The sequence below is a fragment of the Pogona vitticeps genome, chromosome 5, assembly GCF_051106095.1.
Source record: "Pogona vitticeps strain Pit_001003342236 chromosome 5, PviZW2.1, whole genome shotgun sequence".
Taxonomy (NCBI): domain Eukaryota; kingdom Metazoa; phylum Chordata; class Lepidosauria; order Squamata; family Agamidae; genus Pogona; species Pogona vitticeps.
In genome coordinates, this window is record NC_135787.1 from 24,750,873 (window position 1) to 24,771,655 (window position 20,783).

Consider the following 20,783-nt stretch of genomic DNA (forward strand, 5'->3'; position numbering starts at 1 on the left):
GTAAGAGAAAACTTTGAACAGACCCATGCCTCTACAGCAGACTCAGAAACAACAGGTGAGGTCTATATCCTGATTTTGGCAAATTATTTAATCCTACCCTATGAAAATCTAGGTAACTGTAAAGAACTACTAAATCATCTGAGCTGTAGAAGTGAAAGAGCTGGAAGACACACCATACCTTGGCATTTAGTTTGAATAAGATGGATTGAAGAACTTCCTAAAAGCCAATGCCTAGCTGATGCCTACCAAGCAACTACATCAATAAAAGTAGGATACATCAGTTCAAATCAAACCAAACAACCATAGTCAGACAATGGAAAGTACAAAGAAACAACTGAAAAACTTCAGTACTTCAATACTGTTCAAAGGCTAGATTTGGGTTGCCAGTGCTGGAAGACAAGTTCACCAACCAAGGAAGACCAGAAGCAGTAAAAGAGTGACAGAATACTTGAAGATATGTATGATTAGACCAATAGTGCTGCTGATGACATCAACCAGCAGAAGCACGTTCTACTATGGACAAGCAGTGGTCGGCTGGACAAGGTGAAAACAAAGATGCAGTGGCCTTATTATCAAAAAAAAGAAGAGTATGTATCTAGAGCATTGCAAGAAGATAATACAGCTACCCAACGAAAATTAGACTGAGGCACAAATGAATCAGAACCCATGATGATTTTTGAAGACAATCAAGGATGCATACTACAACTTACATACACAGAAAAAATGAGTACATATATGAAGCACATCACCTGAAATACCACATTAATTAGAGATATGCAGAGTGATGGACTCCTAGAACTGGTCCAACCAAAGAGATGATAGCTAATATGTTGACCAAGCAGTTGGGCAAGATACACCACATGAAGTTGTAAGACAAGATGAAACTCACAGACTGAATGCAAACTTCATTGAGAAAGGGTGCTGAAGGTCAGTGTATGCAAATCAAGCTCACACTGAAGAAAATGTATGTCTTTGCAGGGGGAGGAGTTGATACAGAAGGACTTTCTTGGGTTTCCTAGACTCCCCCCTTCTTTCACCTATGTTGACTTTTCTACAGTCTAGAGTAACATTCTGGATTACTGATGTCAGTTCCTGCCTTCTTACATTACCTCCTTTGAACCCCCTCTGGGAGAGGGCAGAGGACACAGTTTGCCTTTCAAGAGATGAGAAGGCAGGCACGCCTCCATGCATTTCTTGCATTTGCATTATAATTTGTTTGGACCACACAGCTCCCCTTTATTTCAGTTAGAACAAGGACTCCTATGATCCTTTTGATGTGTTTTTCTATAATTAGAATAAGAGTCATTTTTATATAAGAATAAGAACTGTGAATGTGATTTCTTTCCAAAGGGCAAGTGTTTTTCACGTACCAAATTTTCAGGGATAAACTCCAAAAGCTAACTTAGCTGGTACTTGTTCCGCTAACAATAGTGGAAAGCGACTTAAACTGAACAGTCACTTTTAATAGACTGCAGTACCTCCAACCCCTGTCTTCTCACACAGAACAGTATCAGTTTCTGCAAATAATTTCATAGGAAAGGAGGATGTTGCAGCAATGTATTTGTTTGAAGGAAAACTGGTCACTGTTTTGTATTGAGGACCTGAAGTAAAAATAAAATGGACCTGAAAATTTTTATAGGCTTGAATTCTTTCTATTACTTTTTGGTGCCTAGAGACAAATAATAACACACATATAGCGCACTGGAAATAGTAAGAATTTTATAAAAGAGTCACTCTAGATTTGGTTTTTCTCAGGCTTGTTAGCCCTGCTCCACTATTGTTCCATACATGTGACAGTATAAAGTGTATCTAAATGTGAGATAAAAGACAAGTTTTATGAGTAGTGACCTTTTTACCAACAAAACTAATTACATTTCCTTATGATGAATGGTCATAAAAAGGCAGTAAGGGTTAAGGTCAAAGATTTCTAAACGCTGTGCTTGCTAAAAGTGCTACGTAACTTACAGGCAAGCCATATGGTCCTCTGGGCCCAGGGTCTCCAGTAACTCCCTTTTCACCCTAAAATGCAATAGAAAAATATTTAATTTAAATGGCCAGCAATATTTATTTATTTATTACATTTGTATCCCATCTTTTCCCCAAAGTTCAGGACTACACATGGGGTTGTTTTTCATCATTCAACAACTCAGTGACTTTAATGAAGATGCACTTCCAAAACCTGGTACTTGAAATGTGTATCTATGGGTAACCGATCTGGGGTGAGTGCATACAGCCAGTCCCACCTCCCAATTTGGGAGGCAGAAATCTCCACAATGCACACAAGCATTGACTCTTGTGCGTTCAGAGATCCAGTAATGGCTTCAGTGAAAAAAAGAAAATTGCTGGTTCTGGCACCCAAACTTTTAGCTACTGGTAGCAGAGAATTCAGCTATGATTGATGTTGCTGACTAATCTTGAAGGTTAATTTGTTGCCTCTCCTGGTGATGATCGGACATTTTTTTCAGTGATGTGGCTTTTTTCTGGTGTGGCATTGCTGGCAGAATCCAGACTGCAGTTGCTTTTCAGCTGGAGACTTTACTTTGAGTGTGATTAGGTGGAGATTTGCCCTACTATTTGATCTGGTCACAGGACAGGCTGATCCACCCCTTTTCCTGGCAACCACACAAAACACGTGCCATTGTGAATCAGCCCATCCCTGATCCACTGCTTTTTGGGTCCCTGTTGAGGGCTGTTTTTTTGGGGTGGTGGTGGTTTATGGATAGGATCACTCCCTGTTGATGTGAGTGAGAGAGCTGCAAGGGCTCGTAAGCAGCTTCTGTGTAATTACTGTTAGGTGTTCCATGTGTCTGACATCCTGGGTCACAGGATATTTTATGTTTCTTTGAAACTAGCTGCTTTGTTCAGTGATATGTTACTAGAGATTGCTAATATCAGTGGAAGTTCAATTACCTTTTTCTGCAGTAGTGATTAAGAAAATGTATTTTTAAAAAATATATATCTAAAATGTTGAACCTTCATGTCACTTGGCAGTTTTATTATGCCCTAGAATATGTCTTATTTTTTTATTCTGCCATATTAATATGACACCATGGTATTTTTATTTGAAAATAAAAATACACAGAGTGAACCGATACAGGAAAACTGCGGCATTTTTCAGACATTTATTAAGTTATCCACAAAGAGCTGAAATAGGCACTCACTCTGTCTCCTTTTGGTCCTGCAGGGCCATGTGGACCAACTGGGCCATCCATACCCTGAAAGGTTAAGTAGGTATGTTGATAAAAATATTGAAAATTCCTAGACGAATGCCCACATTTAGAAAATAACTTCATTAGAATCACGTTTCATGTCAATGGCTGAAAACACAGGCTGGATTTTAATTACAGGGATGTGAGCTCCCAAGTGCTCAGGAATGCTTAAAGCTACAGTCTGTTGAGTTTCACAGTGCATCTTCTCATCTCATTCTTTCTTTACTGTTTCTTTACTTTGCTGTTTTAGATTAGCTAATTTATAGAGGTATGAAATAACAGATTCTCCTAGAAGAAGTTAAATAACTAAACAAAAGGAGCTTGGACAAGCAAAAAAAAAAAAAAAAAAAAAAAACCATAACAAAGCAAAACATGCAGAATTCACAAAAAGATCCACAACTATACGTAACTAGCTTAAGGAATCAAATCTTGAAGTTACAGTTGTGTACGAATGTAACCTTTCCATCATTAGAAAGCCAGAACATTTGTTGCAGTAGCAGTAGGGCTTCAAGAGTGAATCATAATTTCCTCTGCGTATAAAGCCACCCTAAAGTAGCTGGTCCAAAATAAAACCAAGGTTTGCTCTGAGCATTGCAAATATTAGTTTCCTCTTGTTGAAACTGAAGAAAGGAAAAAGAAGGCTATGCCATCATCAAAATTAAAGAGTAATTTTGCTAATATGGGCTTTGAAAGATGGAGTAATCAAATAATTAATCATCAACAACCTCATCTTACAACTACAGAGGCAGAAGGGACCATATAGATCACTGAGCCCGGCCCATATCAAGGAGGCACAGTGGGGAATCGAACTGTATATTAAGAAAAAGAAGAATGGTGCATTCGCCATAACCTGAGGTTGCTGCACATATGTTTGTCATTGGTTTGTTTTTCTTACGTGCAGTGTCCACAAGCAGAATTTCCAGGTAGCTATATAAAACATTTGTTGCAGCCAAAATGTCAGACACAGTTCTTGAAGACTGCTGGCCCTTCTCTAGTGAGAGTTATTAATGGAATATCCCATAAGTTGTTGTGTATTCAGTTTTGGTAGAAGAGTATGACATTGGAACACAAGGGACTCACCCGGGGTCCTGGCTTTCCATCTAAGCCAGATGCTCCCTGTGTGGTTAAGTGGAAGCATAGACGATAGGGATAACACAGATGACAAGAATGCAAGATTAGTAAATGGTGATGAACATATAAAACTTCTATATGTACACAGAAAACGCACAGTTACAGGGTTTTAGAATAAGTATCACAGTACTGCATTAGGTTAGTTATAATTTACACATAACATGAAGAGCCTGATTCTGACTCCATTTGCAATATGTCTGTATTAAGATTATTCCCCTTATTTAGTAGATTTGCTCTTGATTTCATGAGATCAGAATGAGTCTCTAGATGTATTAGTGCTACAAACCTCACATTGTCATGGAGTTTGCTGTACATTAATATATACAACCTCCTTTGCGTGTTAGTAAAAGAAACCTGGAACACAGAACAAAGGAAATAAAGAATTTGACACAGAGGTCTGATAATATTTTCATAACAAGAATGAAAATGTGAAGAAACCAGTCTTTCATTGCAAATAAAAAATATTGGAACTCAGAAGAATGGCCTGATGGTGAGACTAGGGAAACAAATGGCATAAACTCTTATAAGAATATCTGTGTTTCTTCACAATATTACGACTTACAGCATGTTCCTGGGCAAGGTAGTACGTAAAACGTTTTACAGTGCAAATGGTGCATAGCAATGTAATGTGAAACCATTTAACTAGTAGACTACTTCACCAATTGTTTCAATAAGATACGGATTTTGTCCGGCATGCATAAAATATCTGTGAGGTTTGTACTCATCTTTCTGTTACTGTTGAGGAACAAAGGACCTTGGTGATTACAATATGAACAGAATAACCCAGTCTGAATTGAAGAAGCCAGATGACTTCACATGGCCAGTATTTACATCACAGATGAGTTTCATGCCACTTAAACTGTCCTGGCTTCATATGTACTTTAACAAACTACAAATTCCACGAATCCATAAGACAGAGTCCTCTTGGCTGAAGTGGCATCAAACTGCCTTAACTACTGAGTGGACTAATGCCACCATATTGTGTCTCTCAAAACAAAAAATAAAATCCTTGATAACAACCTAGGCAAAGTTAGCCATTTTAAGTCCACACTGATTTCAGAGTGGAATCCATGCTGAACGTTCATTGAATCTGGGAAGTGCTACACTTTGCCTTTATTAGATCCCTTCAAAGCAGACTGGCTTTGGTCGTCTTTTATTTTGCATTGTGGAAGTTCTACTGATAGTTGAATTATCTGTTTGCATTTGTATTCAGAAACATTTCACAAATTCCTCAGCCCTCTTACTTAAAAACCTTGAATATAGCATATTGAAATATGCTTTTAATTTCCTTTCACTGATAATAATTGGACTATAAAGAGCACCAAAATGATTGTTCCAAAAGCAGTCAAATAGAAAAATGCTCATGTCCACGAGGAATGAAGAATACTTAAAATTATGTGATCATGCTTCCTAGCTTATTTAATCACATCCTTTATTATAAATGCAGCCACTGAATTTAAGTAAGAAATTTGTGAGGTCATCAGCAAATATATGTCAATATTAAAAATATTGTTAAATCAAACATCACACAGCATCCAAATAATGATTTAATTAATGACTAGATCCAAGTGCTGTTACACTGTTGACACTGACAAATGACCAATAAATAAATAAAATAAAATGACTAAAATAAACAACAGATAAAACTGAGTATTATGATATGATATGACATGATCACAAGACTCTGGGTAAAAACAAAACAAGACTGGCATTCTACTCCAACATGGGATAGTTTGATATGGGATATTGAGTAAACCAGAGTTTTTGGTTGAAAATAGAAAGAGAAGTTTGCAATTTGCACTGAAATGGAATAGGTATTTACTTACTGGAAGACCAAGGGGCCCTCTGTCACCCTTGTGACCTGGTTCACCCTTCAGTCCTTTAAGACCATTTAACCCTGGTTCACCCTAAATGTAAAAGTATAAATGCTATTTTGGGTGGTGCTGACATGGTTATTAAAGGTGGGACAGAGGAAAGGTAATCAAGGACATGGCTGCAAACTCCAGTTTTTTTAAAAAAAAATATATATATAACTGGTTGTATTCAACAAAATTCATAATTTCCTCCTCATCAGATTGTAAATTACAAAGAGGAATGGTAGTGATCTGTATTTAAATAGATGGCACTGAGCTCCTATTAATATCTCTACATATTCAAATCATGATAGCTTCGAAACATTCCTGAATAACTTAGTAATGTATAATTGTAATTAAATATTGTTTTTCCTAGTATGGATTCCAGGATGATTTATAAGTGGCAGGTCTTCTTTAAGATTAAAGTAACCAGAAAATCAGATATCTTATTTCAGCCAATTAAAACTAAAAGCTGCTCAATGTGATGCCTTAAGTGGTCTTTTTCTTATTGTGGCAAACTGGAATGTGCAGGATGCCATGGAGAGATATGCTGAACCTTTAAGCACACTTAGTGAAACAGAGGACAACTGTGGTGCATTGGGATAGACCACGATACAATGGTCCTCAAAACTGTGAATGTGATTTTATTGGCAACTGTTGTCATCTTTTGATGTTGCTGAAATTCCATGTGAGATGCCATACAAAGAAGTTGAAAGTTTTTCTAAGACATACAGTACTTAAAATATGAACCATGAATCCAAAGGGAGTCCCTGGGTGGGCTTCAGAAGCCCTGTGAGCAGAAATATGTGTTTATGCACTTTCTGCGGAAAAGGTCCAGTTTTGATTCGATTCTCAAAGAAGGGCGAGCACAAGCTGTGGAGAAGCATGTCCTCTTTGCAGCATAGGCTAACATTTCCTGTGAAAGCCCTCTGAGAGCCGTCCAACTGCAAATGATACTACACTTTCATCTGATTACAATGTCAATGTCCACATTACAGTTTAAACCAGTCCCAAGCCTATTCAACTGCCATGACTTCCAACTAAAGTTTCCCTGGCATTGTTGCTCTCTTATGGCCAGAGTGAGTCCTTTGCTTTAATGAAGAAAGTGTTCTATCAAATAAGCACTTATAAAGCTATAATCCTGAATAATCTGTGTGGAAAGGTATGACATTTCAACCTGATTTTAGTCTACCTCAGAACTACAGTGTATATGTCCCTTTCTGTGTGCTTAATCTACATGTGCCAGAATTTTAAAAAACCCACAACACCATGCCTTGGGTGGCTTTTGAGGTATTTCATAGAATTTGAGTGTGTTCTCAACAGTAACAATGTATTCTTTGCAGTTAGCTCCTCCAGATGGAACAAAGATCCACCACCACCACCGGGTCTTGGTTTCTCTCATATGGTTGCATAGAGCAGTGGTCCCCAACCTTGGGCCTCCAGATGTTCTTGGACTTCAACTCCCAGAAATCCTGGTCATCAGAGGTGGTGGTGAAGGCTTCTGGGGGTTGTAGTCCAAGAACATCTGGAGGCCCAAGGTTGGGGACCACTGGCATAGAGTACAAAGCTCGCTGAGATTCATGTCGATACTGCACCGTAAAAAATGGCACGAGACTCATCAAAAGGCTGTGTTGTGGCCGGTGCAGGAGCCCGACCTCCTCCACGGTCTGATGAGGCTGGAAATAAGATGGTGGCGACCACATGGTGGCTCCACGCAGCCCTCTGGGAGATGCCTGTCTGGCTGAGATTGTGCTGGTGCCTCCAGATTGGCCCGTGCAAGCATTGCACAGGCTCAGCAGCTGACCAGCAGACCTGAGAACAGGGTTTTCCAATCTGGTCTGCTGGTGCAGCATATAACAGGGGCTTTGCTTGCTGGGTCCCCTTTCAACTATGGATAGCATTCTCCCAACCCCACCTGCCACAATTGTTCCTGGGTTCCATGATTTTAAGAGTTGGCCATCAGGCAAAGTATGATTGTTAGCTATTTTCCCCCCTTTTTCTTTCTAGTTACAACTTTGTCGGCAGTTTGGAAGCATTGGGATGGATCCAGGGGAGTGATAGATGGCAGGCACGGATTTGCCAGTCACGATTTGTAAGGAACCCCTTCAAGGGGCCCAGGGCACTGGGTGGCAAGGAGACATGGAGTGGCTTACACATGCGGGGTTTCCAATGACTGCCATTCCTATGTTATCACCCAGAAGGAGCTGGGAAGATAAAGAGTACATCAGGTGGCACTCAGGCCTCCTGATGGGATTTGATCCAGCCCCAGTGTCCAACTCAGGGAAACTGCATGCTATAAAGCTGTGGCCTTTTACCTCCAGTTATGTTTGGTATGTTTTAATTGGGGGAATGGGTGAACTGGCCTAGTAGTAGATCCAGAAATGCCCTTGTCTCATCTAGTGCCATCAGAATTAATTCTGACTTGTGGCTTTCTTGGTACATAGTACTCAGAAGTTTGCAATTTTTATATTTGATAGATGTCCTGGCATTCCTCAGCTTGCCCAACATTACACAGGCTGTTTTTTCTCCCAAGAACCACAGTGAGGAACTGAACTTCCAACTTCTGTCTCTGCAGCCAGACACCTGACTCATTGAGCTGTCTAGATTTCACCTCTAAAATGATTTCTCTTTGGGAGAATTCTGAAATCCTTTGAAAAATATACTTGAAAGTAACTTCCCTATTCAGGATTCATTTCTGGAGCCTTGCTTCTTCTTTTATATTAGGAAGAAAAATGTCCAGAACACGACCAAACAGCCAGAAAAACCTACAACAACCATCAGATCCCGGCCGTGAAAGCCTTCAAGAATACATTAAAAGCTTCTCATTAGAGGGCTCTGTTGAGACAATGACCCTTATAGGAAGTGCCATAGTGCTAAACACTGTCTCTTTGAACAAACCATGGAACAAAATAAACTAAACCTTTGGGAGAAACAAAAGCTAAGGTAAGGCATGGGAAAGAAGCTCTGAACCTACTAGATCCAGCCTTGCACAGTATGGATTTCAAGAAAAAATGGTAATGAAACCAACACTGCACAAACCATACATTTTGTAGAAACATATACTACATCTGGATAAGCTGTAAGTCTGCTGAGTAGAATTCACTGGAAATTCTAAAGCTGAAATACAGTACATACCTGTATTTCTGCTCTATAGATCAGTGGTCCCCAACCTTGGGTCTCCAGATGTTCTTGGACTTCAAATCCCAGAAATCCTGGCAAGCAGAAGTGGTGGTGAAGGCTTCTGGGAGTTGTAGTCCAAGAACATCTAGAGGCCCAAGGTTGGGGACCACTGCTATAGATATATCCGTAACACTCAGGTTTTACATTTTGAAATCTTTTAAAAAAACCCCAAAACCCTCCTATTTCTCCAGAAATGCCCTTGAGTATATATGTGTAACCGTGTAATGAAGAAGTAAAATTCATGGGATCTGTGTTTGGAAACTGTCAAGGAGCTAAGGGTTCTACTACAATGACTCAGATTAGATTAGACCTGAAGACAAGGCTTCACAATGTAATATTGAGAGTCTCCAATGTGAGGCTACATTTCAGCTCATACTATGCAAATAAAATAAAATAAAACAAGGCTAATTATATTTCTTTAAAAGAAACATGGAAAGCAACACGCTGCGGAAATAGAATTAAGTTGTGAAATTATATACCAAAGTCTTTAATATGTGTTTTGTTTCACCTTCCTTCTAAATTAATATAAATGTTAAAATATGTGTGCTCCTGTGTATGTATATTCCATATACATTTAGACCAATCTTCCAGAATTAGCAATGGACTCCTGACTATCTGGCACAGATTCTTAGGATAATATTTGTTTTGACACAAGTATTCCAGTAACAAAGACACAGAAGGAGTGAAAAAAGCTCATTATAAGGGCAAGAAAAGTAGGGAGTTTGAGTGGGAAGAAAGAATTGCAAAGGCGAAGAGAAAAAAAATCTGGAAACGATTTTAATATATTTCTTTAAGTGCAAAACACACTCATCCTCTGTTTTTCTAAGGCTTAAGTGTAAGGTAGTTCCAAATGGCGCAGTCCAAAACTCTCACCAGACAACTAGATGTTTTTACTGGCTTTCCATAATTAACATTATAGAAAGGTAATTTAGGTTATGGTGATATGGAACAGACACAGGAAATTGCCATAAATCCTTACATTTAAAGGTATGTTTTAACATTTTATTCTAAGCAGCTGCTTAAAGGTTTAAGAATATCAGGAAAAAATTAACAGAAAAATGAGACAAAGGACAAAACATGACTACATGCTTCAGTATGATTAATGAGAATGACAGCATAACTAATTAACAGACTGAAGTTAGCTATGGTCTGGATTCTTTTACCTTTGGGCCGGGTAGTCCATGAGGTCCCTAAAAATGAAAATTCCATCATTACAGGAGGCATTTTTAGAGCAGAATGTGCTCTCTGATAATAGTAGCCAGTTTTTGCTTTTTATTGGCTGTCCAAATACTTTCTAAGAATGCTGAATTACCTGGTAAATATTATTTACACAAGGAAAACAGAATGAAATGGAATGGAACTCAACATCAACTTTCAACTCCAATCTTCTTTTTAAAGATTCCCAGAAGACGTGGAAAAATGTGAGGCTGAAACAGAATCAACATCTAAAATGGCTGTTTCTACATGTGTTTATCAAGATTTACTGAAATTTATATGGCCAAAGGCTAACCCTACGCCACAGTTTAATGTGCTAATTTTTATTTTACAAGAGTAAATGTGTGTCTTATTTCATCAAACACACTTGGTGTTCCTTATTCTTGCCTCTTTCCGATTGCTGCTGTGCTCTCAGCTTCTTCATGTTTTCTTTCCTAAATGATAAATATTTGGCCCAATTCCAACTGTAAGTCATACCCAGAAAGACCAAGGAATCTGTGGGATTTATTGACTCAAATCTTTGTTGAAATCTTATTTGCAACCTTGCACGCTATCTGTGATTTGTTTGACTATGAGGGACTATTATGGGCTGGGCTGATTGTTTCTCCAGCACTAACGAATCATTCCTTCCAGTCTCTGAATTCAAAGAGAGTCCTCCCTCTCTGCTAAGTAGTTTCTCACCCTCTCTGTTGGTGGCAGTTGTTTGCTGTTGATCAGTTCAGTTGCTTGTCAGTATATGTGCAATAAAGAAAACAGCATGCATAAAAATTGTAATTTCCAGCAACTGCAAGTGAATAGATGTTTTTATTCTTTCTCCTAAATTACTGAGATTTTAAGTGCCAAATAATGAGAAAAACCCACTGGGATTTGAGACATAGGTCTAGGTCAAGGTGGGACTAAAAACTGCACTTAGGTCTTTAGGATCTATGGTTGAATCATGTCACTACCATTCACATACTGCTTGATTTACAACAACAGATAAATGGGTACAGCACTTACCATAGGTCCTGGTGGACCATGTGGGCCTGGAGGTCCTGGTGGTCCTATGATCTGCACATGGAATCAATATAATTAGTTCACACAAATAGATATTCATTTGTCTTTTGGAAAGCATCATTCATTTTCATTCATTTGAAAACTATAATCCTTTAAGTCTGAGATACTACGAACATATCCCAAGGTTACAGATAGGAATGGTTCTCCTCCTCCAAAGTCTTCAAAAATGTTTATGATGTTCTGAACTCATTAGGAGAGATCTGATATTGGATCCTTTCCTTATAAACCTCTCCACCACTATAGTGGTTTATGTGGTGGCTCTTACCACCAAGGACAGAACCCCAATCTTGAAGAGAGACAAAAGGGGTGTGTGTGGAGAAATGAAAGGAATTGGATCTGCTAGGCCCACAGAATGAAAGTGACTAACATTCTGCAACAGCGACAGAAAATTAAGGAATGTATAACTCAGTTGTCTTTCATTGATTGGTTGCAATGTGAGAGGTCAAAAGAAAATAAATCCAACCCCGATAGAGAGAAGAACAAGTCAAAAAATGAGCAAAAGCATGCCAAGGCTCCAGATGAAACACAGACTCCAAGTTAGGAGCACACAATCTGTCCAGCTATTTGCCCCGCAGATGGCTCACTAAATGTAAAGAATGGATACCTCATCTGTCAGAGCATTTAGTGCACAATGGGTATTATCCATATATAAATAAATATTAACCAAGAGCAGGCTTTCTGGTTCAAGAGATGAGGTATCTGCATGTGAGTTTAGGTGCTATCCTATTCATAGGATAACTTCTACTAGTACTCGAAATACTGAGCTTGCTGTCATCCACACTAGCAAAGCATTGACAAACATATTTGAAGGATTCCCCATTAACATTTATATAAAAGGCAACAAAGGACTAGAAGACTAATTGACTATATTGACTGAAGTAGTGAAACAGTATGGCAAGACTTACAGAGGGACCTTGAGGACCGGGCAAGCCAACATCTCCTTTTTCTCCTTTCATGCCACTGGATCCCTACAAAATCATTATTGAGTATCTGAAAAATACTTTTATCTTATCAACACATGAATGTCCTACGAACTTGGAACCACCTTAGCTGTTCAAGCAAAGATTCACTCTTAGTAGATTCACATTTGTAGAGACGCCTACAACTTGTGGCCTTTGGATTGCTTCATAGCAAACGTGCAGGCTCTCTTTCTACCAGAGGCTGGAAAAATTACTTTTTTTGGATTTTACCTCCCAGAATCTCTTAGCTAGCATGGCCACTATCCATGCTATTTGGAAGATTCTGGGAACTTTAGTCTGAAGTGTAATGGTTCCAAGTTCTGGACATCACATTCTCAACTAGAAAATAACTGCTCTCAGAAATTATGTGTATCTCGAAGAACTACAGGGTGTCCAAATTTGAACTGACTAATTAAAGTGTGTGGAGCAATACTAGCTGTGGCTATTTCCAAATACAGCATCATATGTACGCAAAAATTGATGAGCAAGTCTGCTCAATACTATTCATGGCCAGCAGAATCTAATATTCATCTGTTCTTGGTTTCTGTACTCAGTGAGATCCCAGAAGAGGCTACTGATATAGAACAGATTTTTCACAGATACAGTGTCCCTGCTGTGCACTGAACATTGTTACTGTAAGATCAAAATGAACGGCCAATAACCAATTATATGTCACACAAATATGTCAGAATAAAGGCAGAGATTTCTGATAGCATGGTTTGCGAAGCATTTTCTCCTCATAATTTAATAACTGCACCCAGTGTTTAAGGATATAGGTACTGGATCACTTTAAATATTTTGTGGTGCCATCAGAGTCTTTTAAGGGAGCTCAAAACAAAAGTACTAAACCCAATAGCGAGTGAGTTATTCTTTAAATTAATATCTTTGAAAGCAATCTGAATAAATTGATACTTTTAAGAAGGAATCTTTGGTGTGTTCCCCCCAAAATTGTCTCTTCCAATTCTCTCCAACAAAACTGTTTGCTGTTGGTAGAGTAAAAAGAAGCCATGGATAGATAATAAAGCAAAGCAAAGCAAAGCGTGCTGCTTATATACCGCCCCATAGCGCTTCAAGCACTCTCTGGGCGGTTTACAATTTAATTAGGCAGGCTACACATTGCCCCCCCCCAGCAAGCTGGGTACTCATTTTACCGACCTCGGAAGGATAGAAGGCTGAGTCAATCTTGAACCACTTACCTGGGATTTGAACCCCAGGTCGTGAGCACAGTTTTAGCTGCAGTACAGCAGTTTAACCTCTGCGCCACGAGGCTCTAATAAGGCAGGTTTTCTTCCTGTTCATGTTCTAATTAAACAATCCTTTTTTTTTTTTTTTGGGCTAACTCTTAGTCCTGCAAAACGTCACCCACAGTCCTCAGTCTGGTCATTCTTGTATGACTCATTGGGTAAATTTAAGGTTCATCTCTGCTAAAAGGCTACTCTTCTTGCTACTGAAATGTGCATAACGATAATAAGGGAAAGGGTCAATATTTGGTTTTATGGCTGGGCAACTTTTAATTTTTTATTAGATGCCTTATTTTTGCTGCTGTATCGATTATTTTTCTGTATTTTTCTTTTGTTAAGTCCAAACATGAAATATTTGTAGATCCTTAATGTATATTTATTAATGTGAGAAGTTTTCACTAGTCTATTTTTATGGCTGTTTAAATAATGTTATTGATGTAACTATTACAGAATTATCTGCAAATGCTACAATATTTAATTCTTTTTTACCCCCAGATGTCCTTTAAACCACTCCAAGCATGGCTTTACCATAAAAAATGGCATATATATAAATTGATGATGATTATGTCATATATGAGCCAGGGATATGGTGGTGCTGCGGGTTAAACCGCAGAAGGCTCTGTGCTGCAAGGGCAGAAGACCTGCACTCATAAGATCGAATCCACGCAACAGAGTAAGCTCCTGTCGCTTGTCCCAGCTCCTGCAAACCTAGCGGTTTGAAAGCATGCAAAACGCAAAAATGCGAGTAGATAAATAGGTATCACCACGGTAGGAAGGTAACGGCGTTCCATGTCTAGTCGCGCTGGCCACGTGACCACAGATGATTGTATTCAGACAAACGCTAGTTCTATGGGTTGGAAACGGGAATGAGCACCGCCCCCTAGAGTCAGACACGACTTGACAAATAGTCATGGGGAACCTTTGCCTTTACCTATGTCATATATGACTAGAAACCTCTTTTGATTCCTTGTTACCTCTCTCTTCCAAACTTTCATCACAAACCTTCCTTTTAGTATATTCCTTGATTCTTATTGCCTTGAAGTGAAATCTATCACTGGGGGAAATTCTGTGGATTAAGGTATTAAATTGCACTAGAGTAGGGGGATTTGGTGAGTACACATCTCTATAGTTTCCATTGATTCAAATGAGACTATTCTAATTGTGACTTGCTACACTATGCTGACCACCGAAGAATTGATGCTTTTGAACTGTGGTGCTGGAGGAGACTCTTGAGAGTCCCCTGGACTGCAAGGAGATCAAACCTATCCATTCTGAAGGAAATCAACCCTGAGTGCTCACTGGAAGGACAGATCCTGAAGCTGAGGCCCAAATACTTTGGCCATCTCATGAGAAGACTCCCTGGAAAAGACCCTGATGTTGGGAAAGAGTGAAGGCAAGAGGAGAAGGGGACCACAGAGGACGGATAGTGTCATTGAAACTACCAACATGAATTTGACCAAACTCCGGGAGGCAGTTGAAGATAGGAGGGCTTGTCGTGCTGTGGTCCATGGGGTCACGAAGAGTCAGACACGACATAATGACTAAACAATGACAACATTATGCAACAGGATCTCAGCCAGCATGTCACTAGAAGTGCTCCCATTCCTTCTCTTTGCTACCCTGCCATTTACCTGTCTGTATGTCCATCTATTTATGTTTTAAGTCTACCTTTCAGAGTGGGTTGCCCTCATAAGAGGGCTTAGGGAATTTCCAAAACTTGAACTCAAGTCACAATTAATTATAATATTTTTAATATACAGAAGTTTGGAATATAATTATTAATGATAAATTAATGTGTAACATTAAACTAAAGAACTGTGAGATAAATAAGGTATTTGGGGAGATTTTGTCGATATTTGGGGAGATTTTATTGACTTTGTTTTAATTAAGGAGAAGGACTGTGTGCCTTCGCAAGAATCAGTGCAATTCTGGAAGGGGAATAGGGCTCTGTAAATGGAGGAAATTTAGTTATATCTCCAGATGTTCCCAGTGGAGGGGAGCATATTAAGTACTAATGTTTTTTCTGTGTGGGTTTGTGTTAAGATTTTCTTTCGTTATGTTCTCTTTGTTGGTTTTTTTCTATATATTTTTTACTTTTATAAATAAATAAATAAATAAATAAATAAATAAATAAATAAATAAATAAATAAATAAATAAATAAAATAATGAGTTGTATTTTCTTTGTTTCTGTCAAATTCTAGAAGACTGTCAGTTGCTTGAAGTAGCTTTTTCATTATCTTACTTCTTCAATAAAAGAATCATAAATGCTGATGGTGCTAAAAAAATTTGTTAATACCTAGCTTTAAGAATTAGTAGACAGTGAAGTGAGCACTAAAAATGCAATTTACTACCAAGGACATTCTAAAGCAAACTTACTGGCAATCCTGGGAGTCCAATTCCTCCTTTTTCTCCTGGTATTCCAGAGTCACCCACATCACCCTTTGAACCTTTAAGGCCCTGAAAATGAGACCTATATTATTGGGAGTATGAGACATCAACTCTTGAGCAGAATCACAATGTCTAGGAACATCTTTGTGCTAAAGAGAGTCTCTAACATATTTATTTATTATTCTTAATAATGAATAAAATAAAATATCTTTTGTTCCTTAAACGTAATCTTTTAAAAGAAAAGAAAAGAATCCTGCAGCAACAGTCATTATTCTGTTTATTTCTGTACAGTACTTATCCAAGTTCGTCTATCTCTGTATATCTTTGGTGAGTCATCTCAGTAGAGTGGAGAGCTATTTTTCAGATTTGCTAGTACCGTAAGAACTGCACTCTCCTTTGGGAAACTTGAAAAACTAAGAGGATAAAGGGGGAGGGCCCGGCCAAAAATGCGAACTTGCATTTGTAATAATTGTCGTTGTTACTCTAAAAGCTGCTACAACAGCTTCTTTTAAAACTGACATTTTGATTTAACTAAAAAGATGGATTTTTTTTTCATTGAAACAGTCTTACAGGCCCAAATTATTAAACATTCTTGGGGAATACAAGAATATTTTGCCGTAATTTGTGGAATACAAGGCCACTCACAAAATACAGCAAAACTGTTCCACACCTCCTAGAGGGCACATGGGAGTTTTCTTAAAAAAGAAAACATGTGTTTTTTTTAATGTAAATTTCAGGGTGTGTGATAAAGCTGGAGGGCCAGGGGTGCTGGGGGATCAAATGTGATGTGTGAGCTCCATTATTGCTCATCCTTGCTACAATCTTTTTACTGAGCGATCAACTGCCATATCAGGTTTTGACTGCCGTAAGCAGAAGAAATCTTAGGTTACCTGCTCCCCATCAGCACCTGGTAGTCCAGGAGATCCAGGTTCACCCTACAAAGAGAAATCAAATTGCATTAGTTTCACTACATTGCTATTACTTGGATACAGCATAATTTAATGTTATGTGAACATAAGACTGCTTGAGCCTTGATTTCATATATCTTCTCCTCCTACTTTATTAGAATAACTGCCAGTGGGAGATCAGAAGTATTAATTCTGCTTCCAAAGCTGAATTGAAGCAATCTGGCTTTGCTGCAGGTTTGACTCACAACCTGTATTAGGTTTGAAGTTGCGTTCAGTGCTCAAACATGCGCTGTGGATTGATTCAGGAGTTCACAATTTGAGCAATACAATTCACGTTCTAGCCCACCAACCCCCTTTTTTCCTTCCTTCCTCTGGTCCCGTATGACAAAGTGATGGTGGGGGCGTAGATGCAGGAAATAATAATGAGGACTTAGCAGTAAGGTAATAGATTGATACCAATCTCACGTATGTAAGAAATTTAAATGTTTATTAAATTTTTAATTGGAGGAGGATCTGAAGAAAGCAAAGAATGCAGGAGTGTGTGCCCTTAGTCCCAACTGCTTGCATCGCCAAAACATAACTTACAGACTGTGACATTCACCTCTATGACGCACCAACTTTTTGTGCCCTCACAAAGATTCTAGTCTTTTCCCCCTCATTGCCACCAGTAGATAATCTCTATCCACACTATAAAAGACGTTTGTCCAAACACTTGTCTGGTAAATGCAAACAGAACTTACTGTATATGCCACCGTACAAGGCGACGGGCCGTATTAGACAACCCCCCCCAAATTGCGGCGCCGGGAAGAGGCTTGGGGGGGCGGCGGCAAGAGGAGGATGAAGAGGGAAAGTGGGGGGGAGGACACGCAAGCGCGTGGCTTCCCTCCCCACTCCTGCCTGACTCTTGACTGACTGCTCACTGACTCTTGACTGACTAACTCCTCCTCTCAGGCTCCACCTTTTTAACCTCTCTCTTGGCTCCGCCTCTCCACCACATTAGCAAAGACATGGATAATACATGACTTATTTTGCATAACAAGGGATGAACGCTACACAGACATGACCCCATCTTTGCAAGACTGTATCACAACTAACCACATGGGGAAAAGCCATTCAAATCATTCTGGCTTGAAAAAGTAAAAGCCCATCTCCCCCCCCCTCAGTGGCAGAGGGAAAAAAGCCACTTTGGGAACAAAAAGGACTAGACCAATTCAAAGGAGCCTTTGTGTCATGCAGTCAGTTAAAAAAAACCCTTCAAATTCACCTGCTGTACACAGGACCAAATCCCGTGGTATTTTACCACAGACTTTGAATGGATTAGTTTCACGTGTGTTTCAACAAGCCAGGATCAGAAACCATGGTTGGATCCAGACTTGTTTCAACAAGCCACAATTAATTAACTAAACTCGCACCGGATAAAACAGGCTACAATCCATAAAAGCTTATACCAAATGAAACATATTAGTTCTCAACATGCCACCAAATTCATTGCTAGTTTTCATAGATGCAATCTGTTCTTTTTGGACACAAAGTTATACTGTTGTAGAGGATGTCATTTTCTAATCTCTTTATGGCTGGCGGGAGGAGCTAGTTGAGAGGAAGACCTTGTCTTGGGCAAAATTACTAACATAGTAAATGTCTAGCATTAAATCCAAATTGGGTAACTGTGACTCAATAGTTTATAATCCCATGTCTCAGGAAGATACAACCTAGCACCGAACGGCACCATCAAATACTTTGGGATTATAAAATAGATGGATTCAAATCAATTTTTCCTGTCCACATGATGCAAAGGCTACAATGAATCTGTCCAGCCCTTTTGGCTTGCAAACTGTTTCTCTCCCCCCTCTCCTTTTTTCTTGCCGGCACGATTCAGAAGGGACTTTTCCCATGCGGATAGAAGGGTGGCTTGTCCGTGGAGGCTGAGGGGGAAAGAGCAGCAGCAGAAGCACCAGCTGGGAGCAAAGACAGCAGGAAGTGGTTTGTATGTGAGAGAGGGGGGAAATGTGGGCAAAAAGGTGGGCGAGAGAGCATGCACGTACATGCACACATACACAATTAATGCCAGTACTTACCTCTCTACAAAGTGTCTGTTCCCCTAAGCCGCCACTTATTTTTTTAAGAGCACCTCCAATCTCCATGGTCATGTTGAGTGTGTGTGTGTGTGTGTTTAGGCATATATATAAAACAGCCTAAAAACTCTGATGCCAGCAAGATACAATATGGAAGTGACTGGGGGGAAAGCATTCTTAAGGCAATTCCTTTGAACTCTGCCACCTACTCTGTAAGTAAAAGGCTTTCCCCCCTCTGCTTCTATGGCCACGTCTATCAGAGAGAACCAGATCCATTGCAACTTTACAGAGTGAGAAGGTGAGTTAATTTGAATTTCCCTTGCTGTATAGTCACAGCCCTAGTAAAATAAAAGACTGCAAAAGCCAAATGCATTTCATAGTGCAGAGGAAACACAAGAAAGATGCTAAGAACCTTATGCTGAATCCTCAACTCTTTCCCCTGTGCTATGTACTTAAATATCAAAAAATTTTGTGAAATTTCTTACTGTGTAATCAAACAATTTGTTGAAAAATTCCTGTGGATTATCTATCCCAATTTTCTATTGGTGGCTTATGAAATTGCTAGTACCAATTGTAAGAACACAATGGCAGGCATTTCATATATGTATAAAATTGCCTTCTTGCTCTTTATACATTTAAGAATATTATGTGCAAGTTAACAAAAAAATCCAGTATTTCCAGTCAAAGGAGTAGAATGTGAAAGTTTACCTTTATCCCCTGCAATCCTTGTGGTCCAGGTGGCCCTGGAGGACCCTAAAGGAAGGAAGGAAGGAAGGAAGGAAATAAATAAATAAATAAACAATTAAATAAACATCCACTACTTTGTCTAGTTCCATTTACAGGTAATAAATTTTCTACGTGCACACACAACACAAACACACATCTTTGTTAATAGCAAACCCTCATGATGAAGAACATTGTATTAAAATAGCAACAACCAAATACCATTATGACAGTCAATGACAGACAGTATGATAATAACTTACAATTAAACTTAAGGATGCCATTACTAAAGAAATGAAAAAAAACTATAATAAAATGACTTTCTAATGACTTTCTAACTTCTCAGTGACATTCTAGTGGCATTCTAAGTACTGAGCAACAAAATTTATAGAATGTTTGTTTGTAGAACAACAAACAAAACAGACATCTGAGTTGACTTCAGTTCAAGAGTGAATTAAGTTGACCATGAAGCATCAACTATTGTAAATTGCTCTACAGTTAGGTCCTCTACCCCAAAGTAGCCTGCTTTTGTTTCTACTTTTTGCAACTGCTGAGAGCACAAGAGGATGTGTATCTGGGAAGCCTAGTTGTATTAATGGCATATCCCACACCACGGTATTCTATGAACCGAGATAAACAAATGCAGGTCAGGCCTAAATTTGAGTACAACATAACTCACATTTAAAAGGCATTGATTTCCAAGATTTCCATGTCTTCTTTCTACCTATCATTCCAAACTATTTTTGAATCTTAAAGAAACTCAACAGCTCATAACAATGGACCACACTGTATCAAACAGTTATGGTTACTAACTTTGGATCCAGGTTTTCTTGAATACTCACATTAA

The 20,783-nt window shown here is 38.9% G+C and overlaps 1 protein-coding gene across 1 annotated transcript in view; it reads right to left on the minus strand.

The window, feature by feature from the left end:
- The window catches only part of COL25A1 (collagen type XXV alpha 1 chain), a 385,643-nt gene that overhangs the window by 28,078 nt on the left and 336,782 nt on the right, over positions 1–20,783 (minus strand). Inside the window, exons 25-32 of the mRNA XM_073001823.2 lie at positions 19,922–19,966; positions 17,124–17,168; positions 16,222–16,302; positions 12,550–12,612; positions 11,588–11,638; positions 10,537–10,563; positions 3,162–3,215; positions 1,966–2,019 (exon numbers count right to left, since the gene is read on the minus strand). Of these exons, the coding sequence (XP_072857924.2) occupies positions 1,966–2,019; positions 3,162–3,215; positions 10,537–10,563; positions 11,588–11,638; positions 12,550–12,612; positions 16,222–16,302; positions 17,124–17,168; positions 19,922–19,966 (420 nt within the window). The remainder of the gene's footprint in view (positions 1–1,965; positions 2,020–3,161; positions 3,216–10,536; positions 10,564–11,587; positions 11,639–12,549; positions 12,613–16,221; positions 16,303–17,123; positions 17,169–19,921; positions 19,967–20,783) is intronic.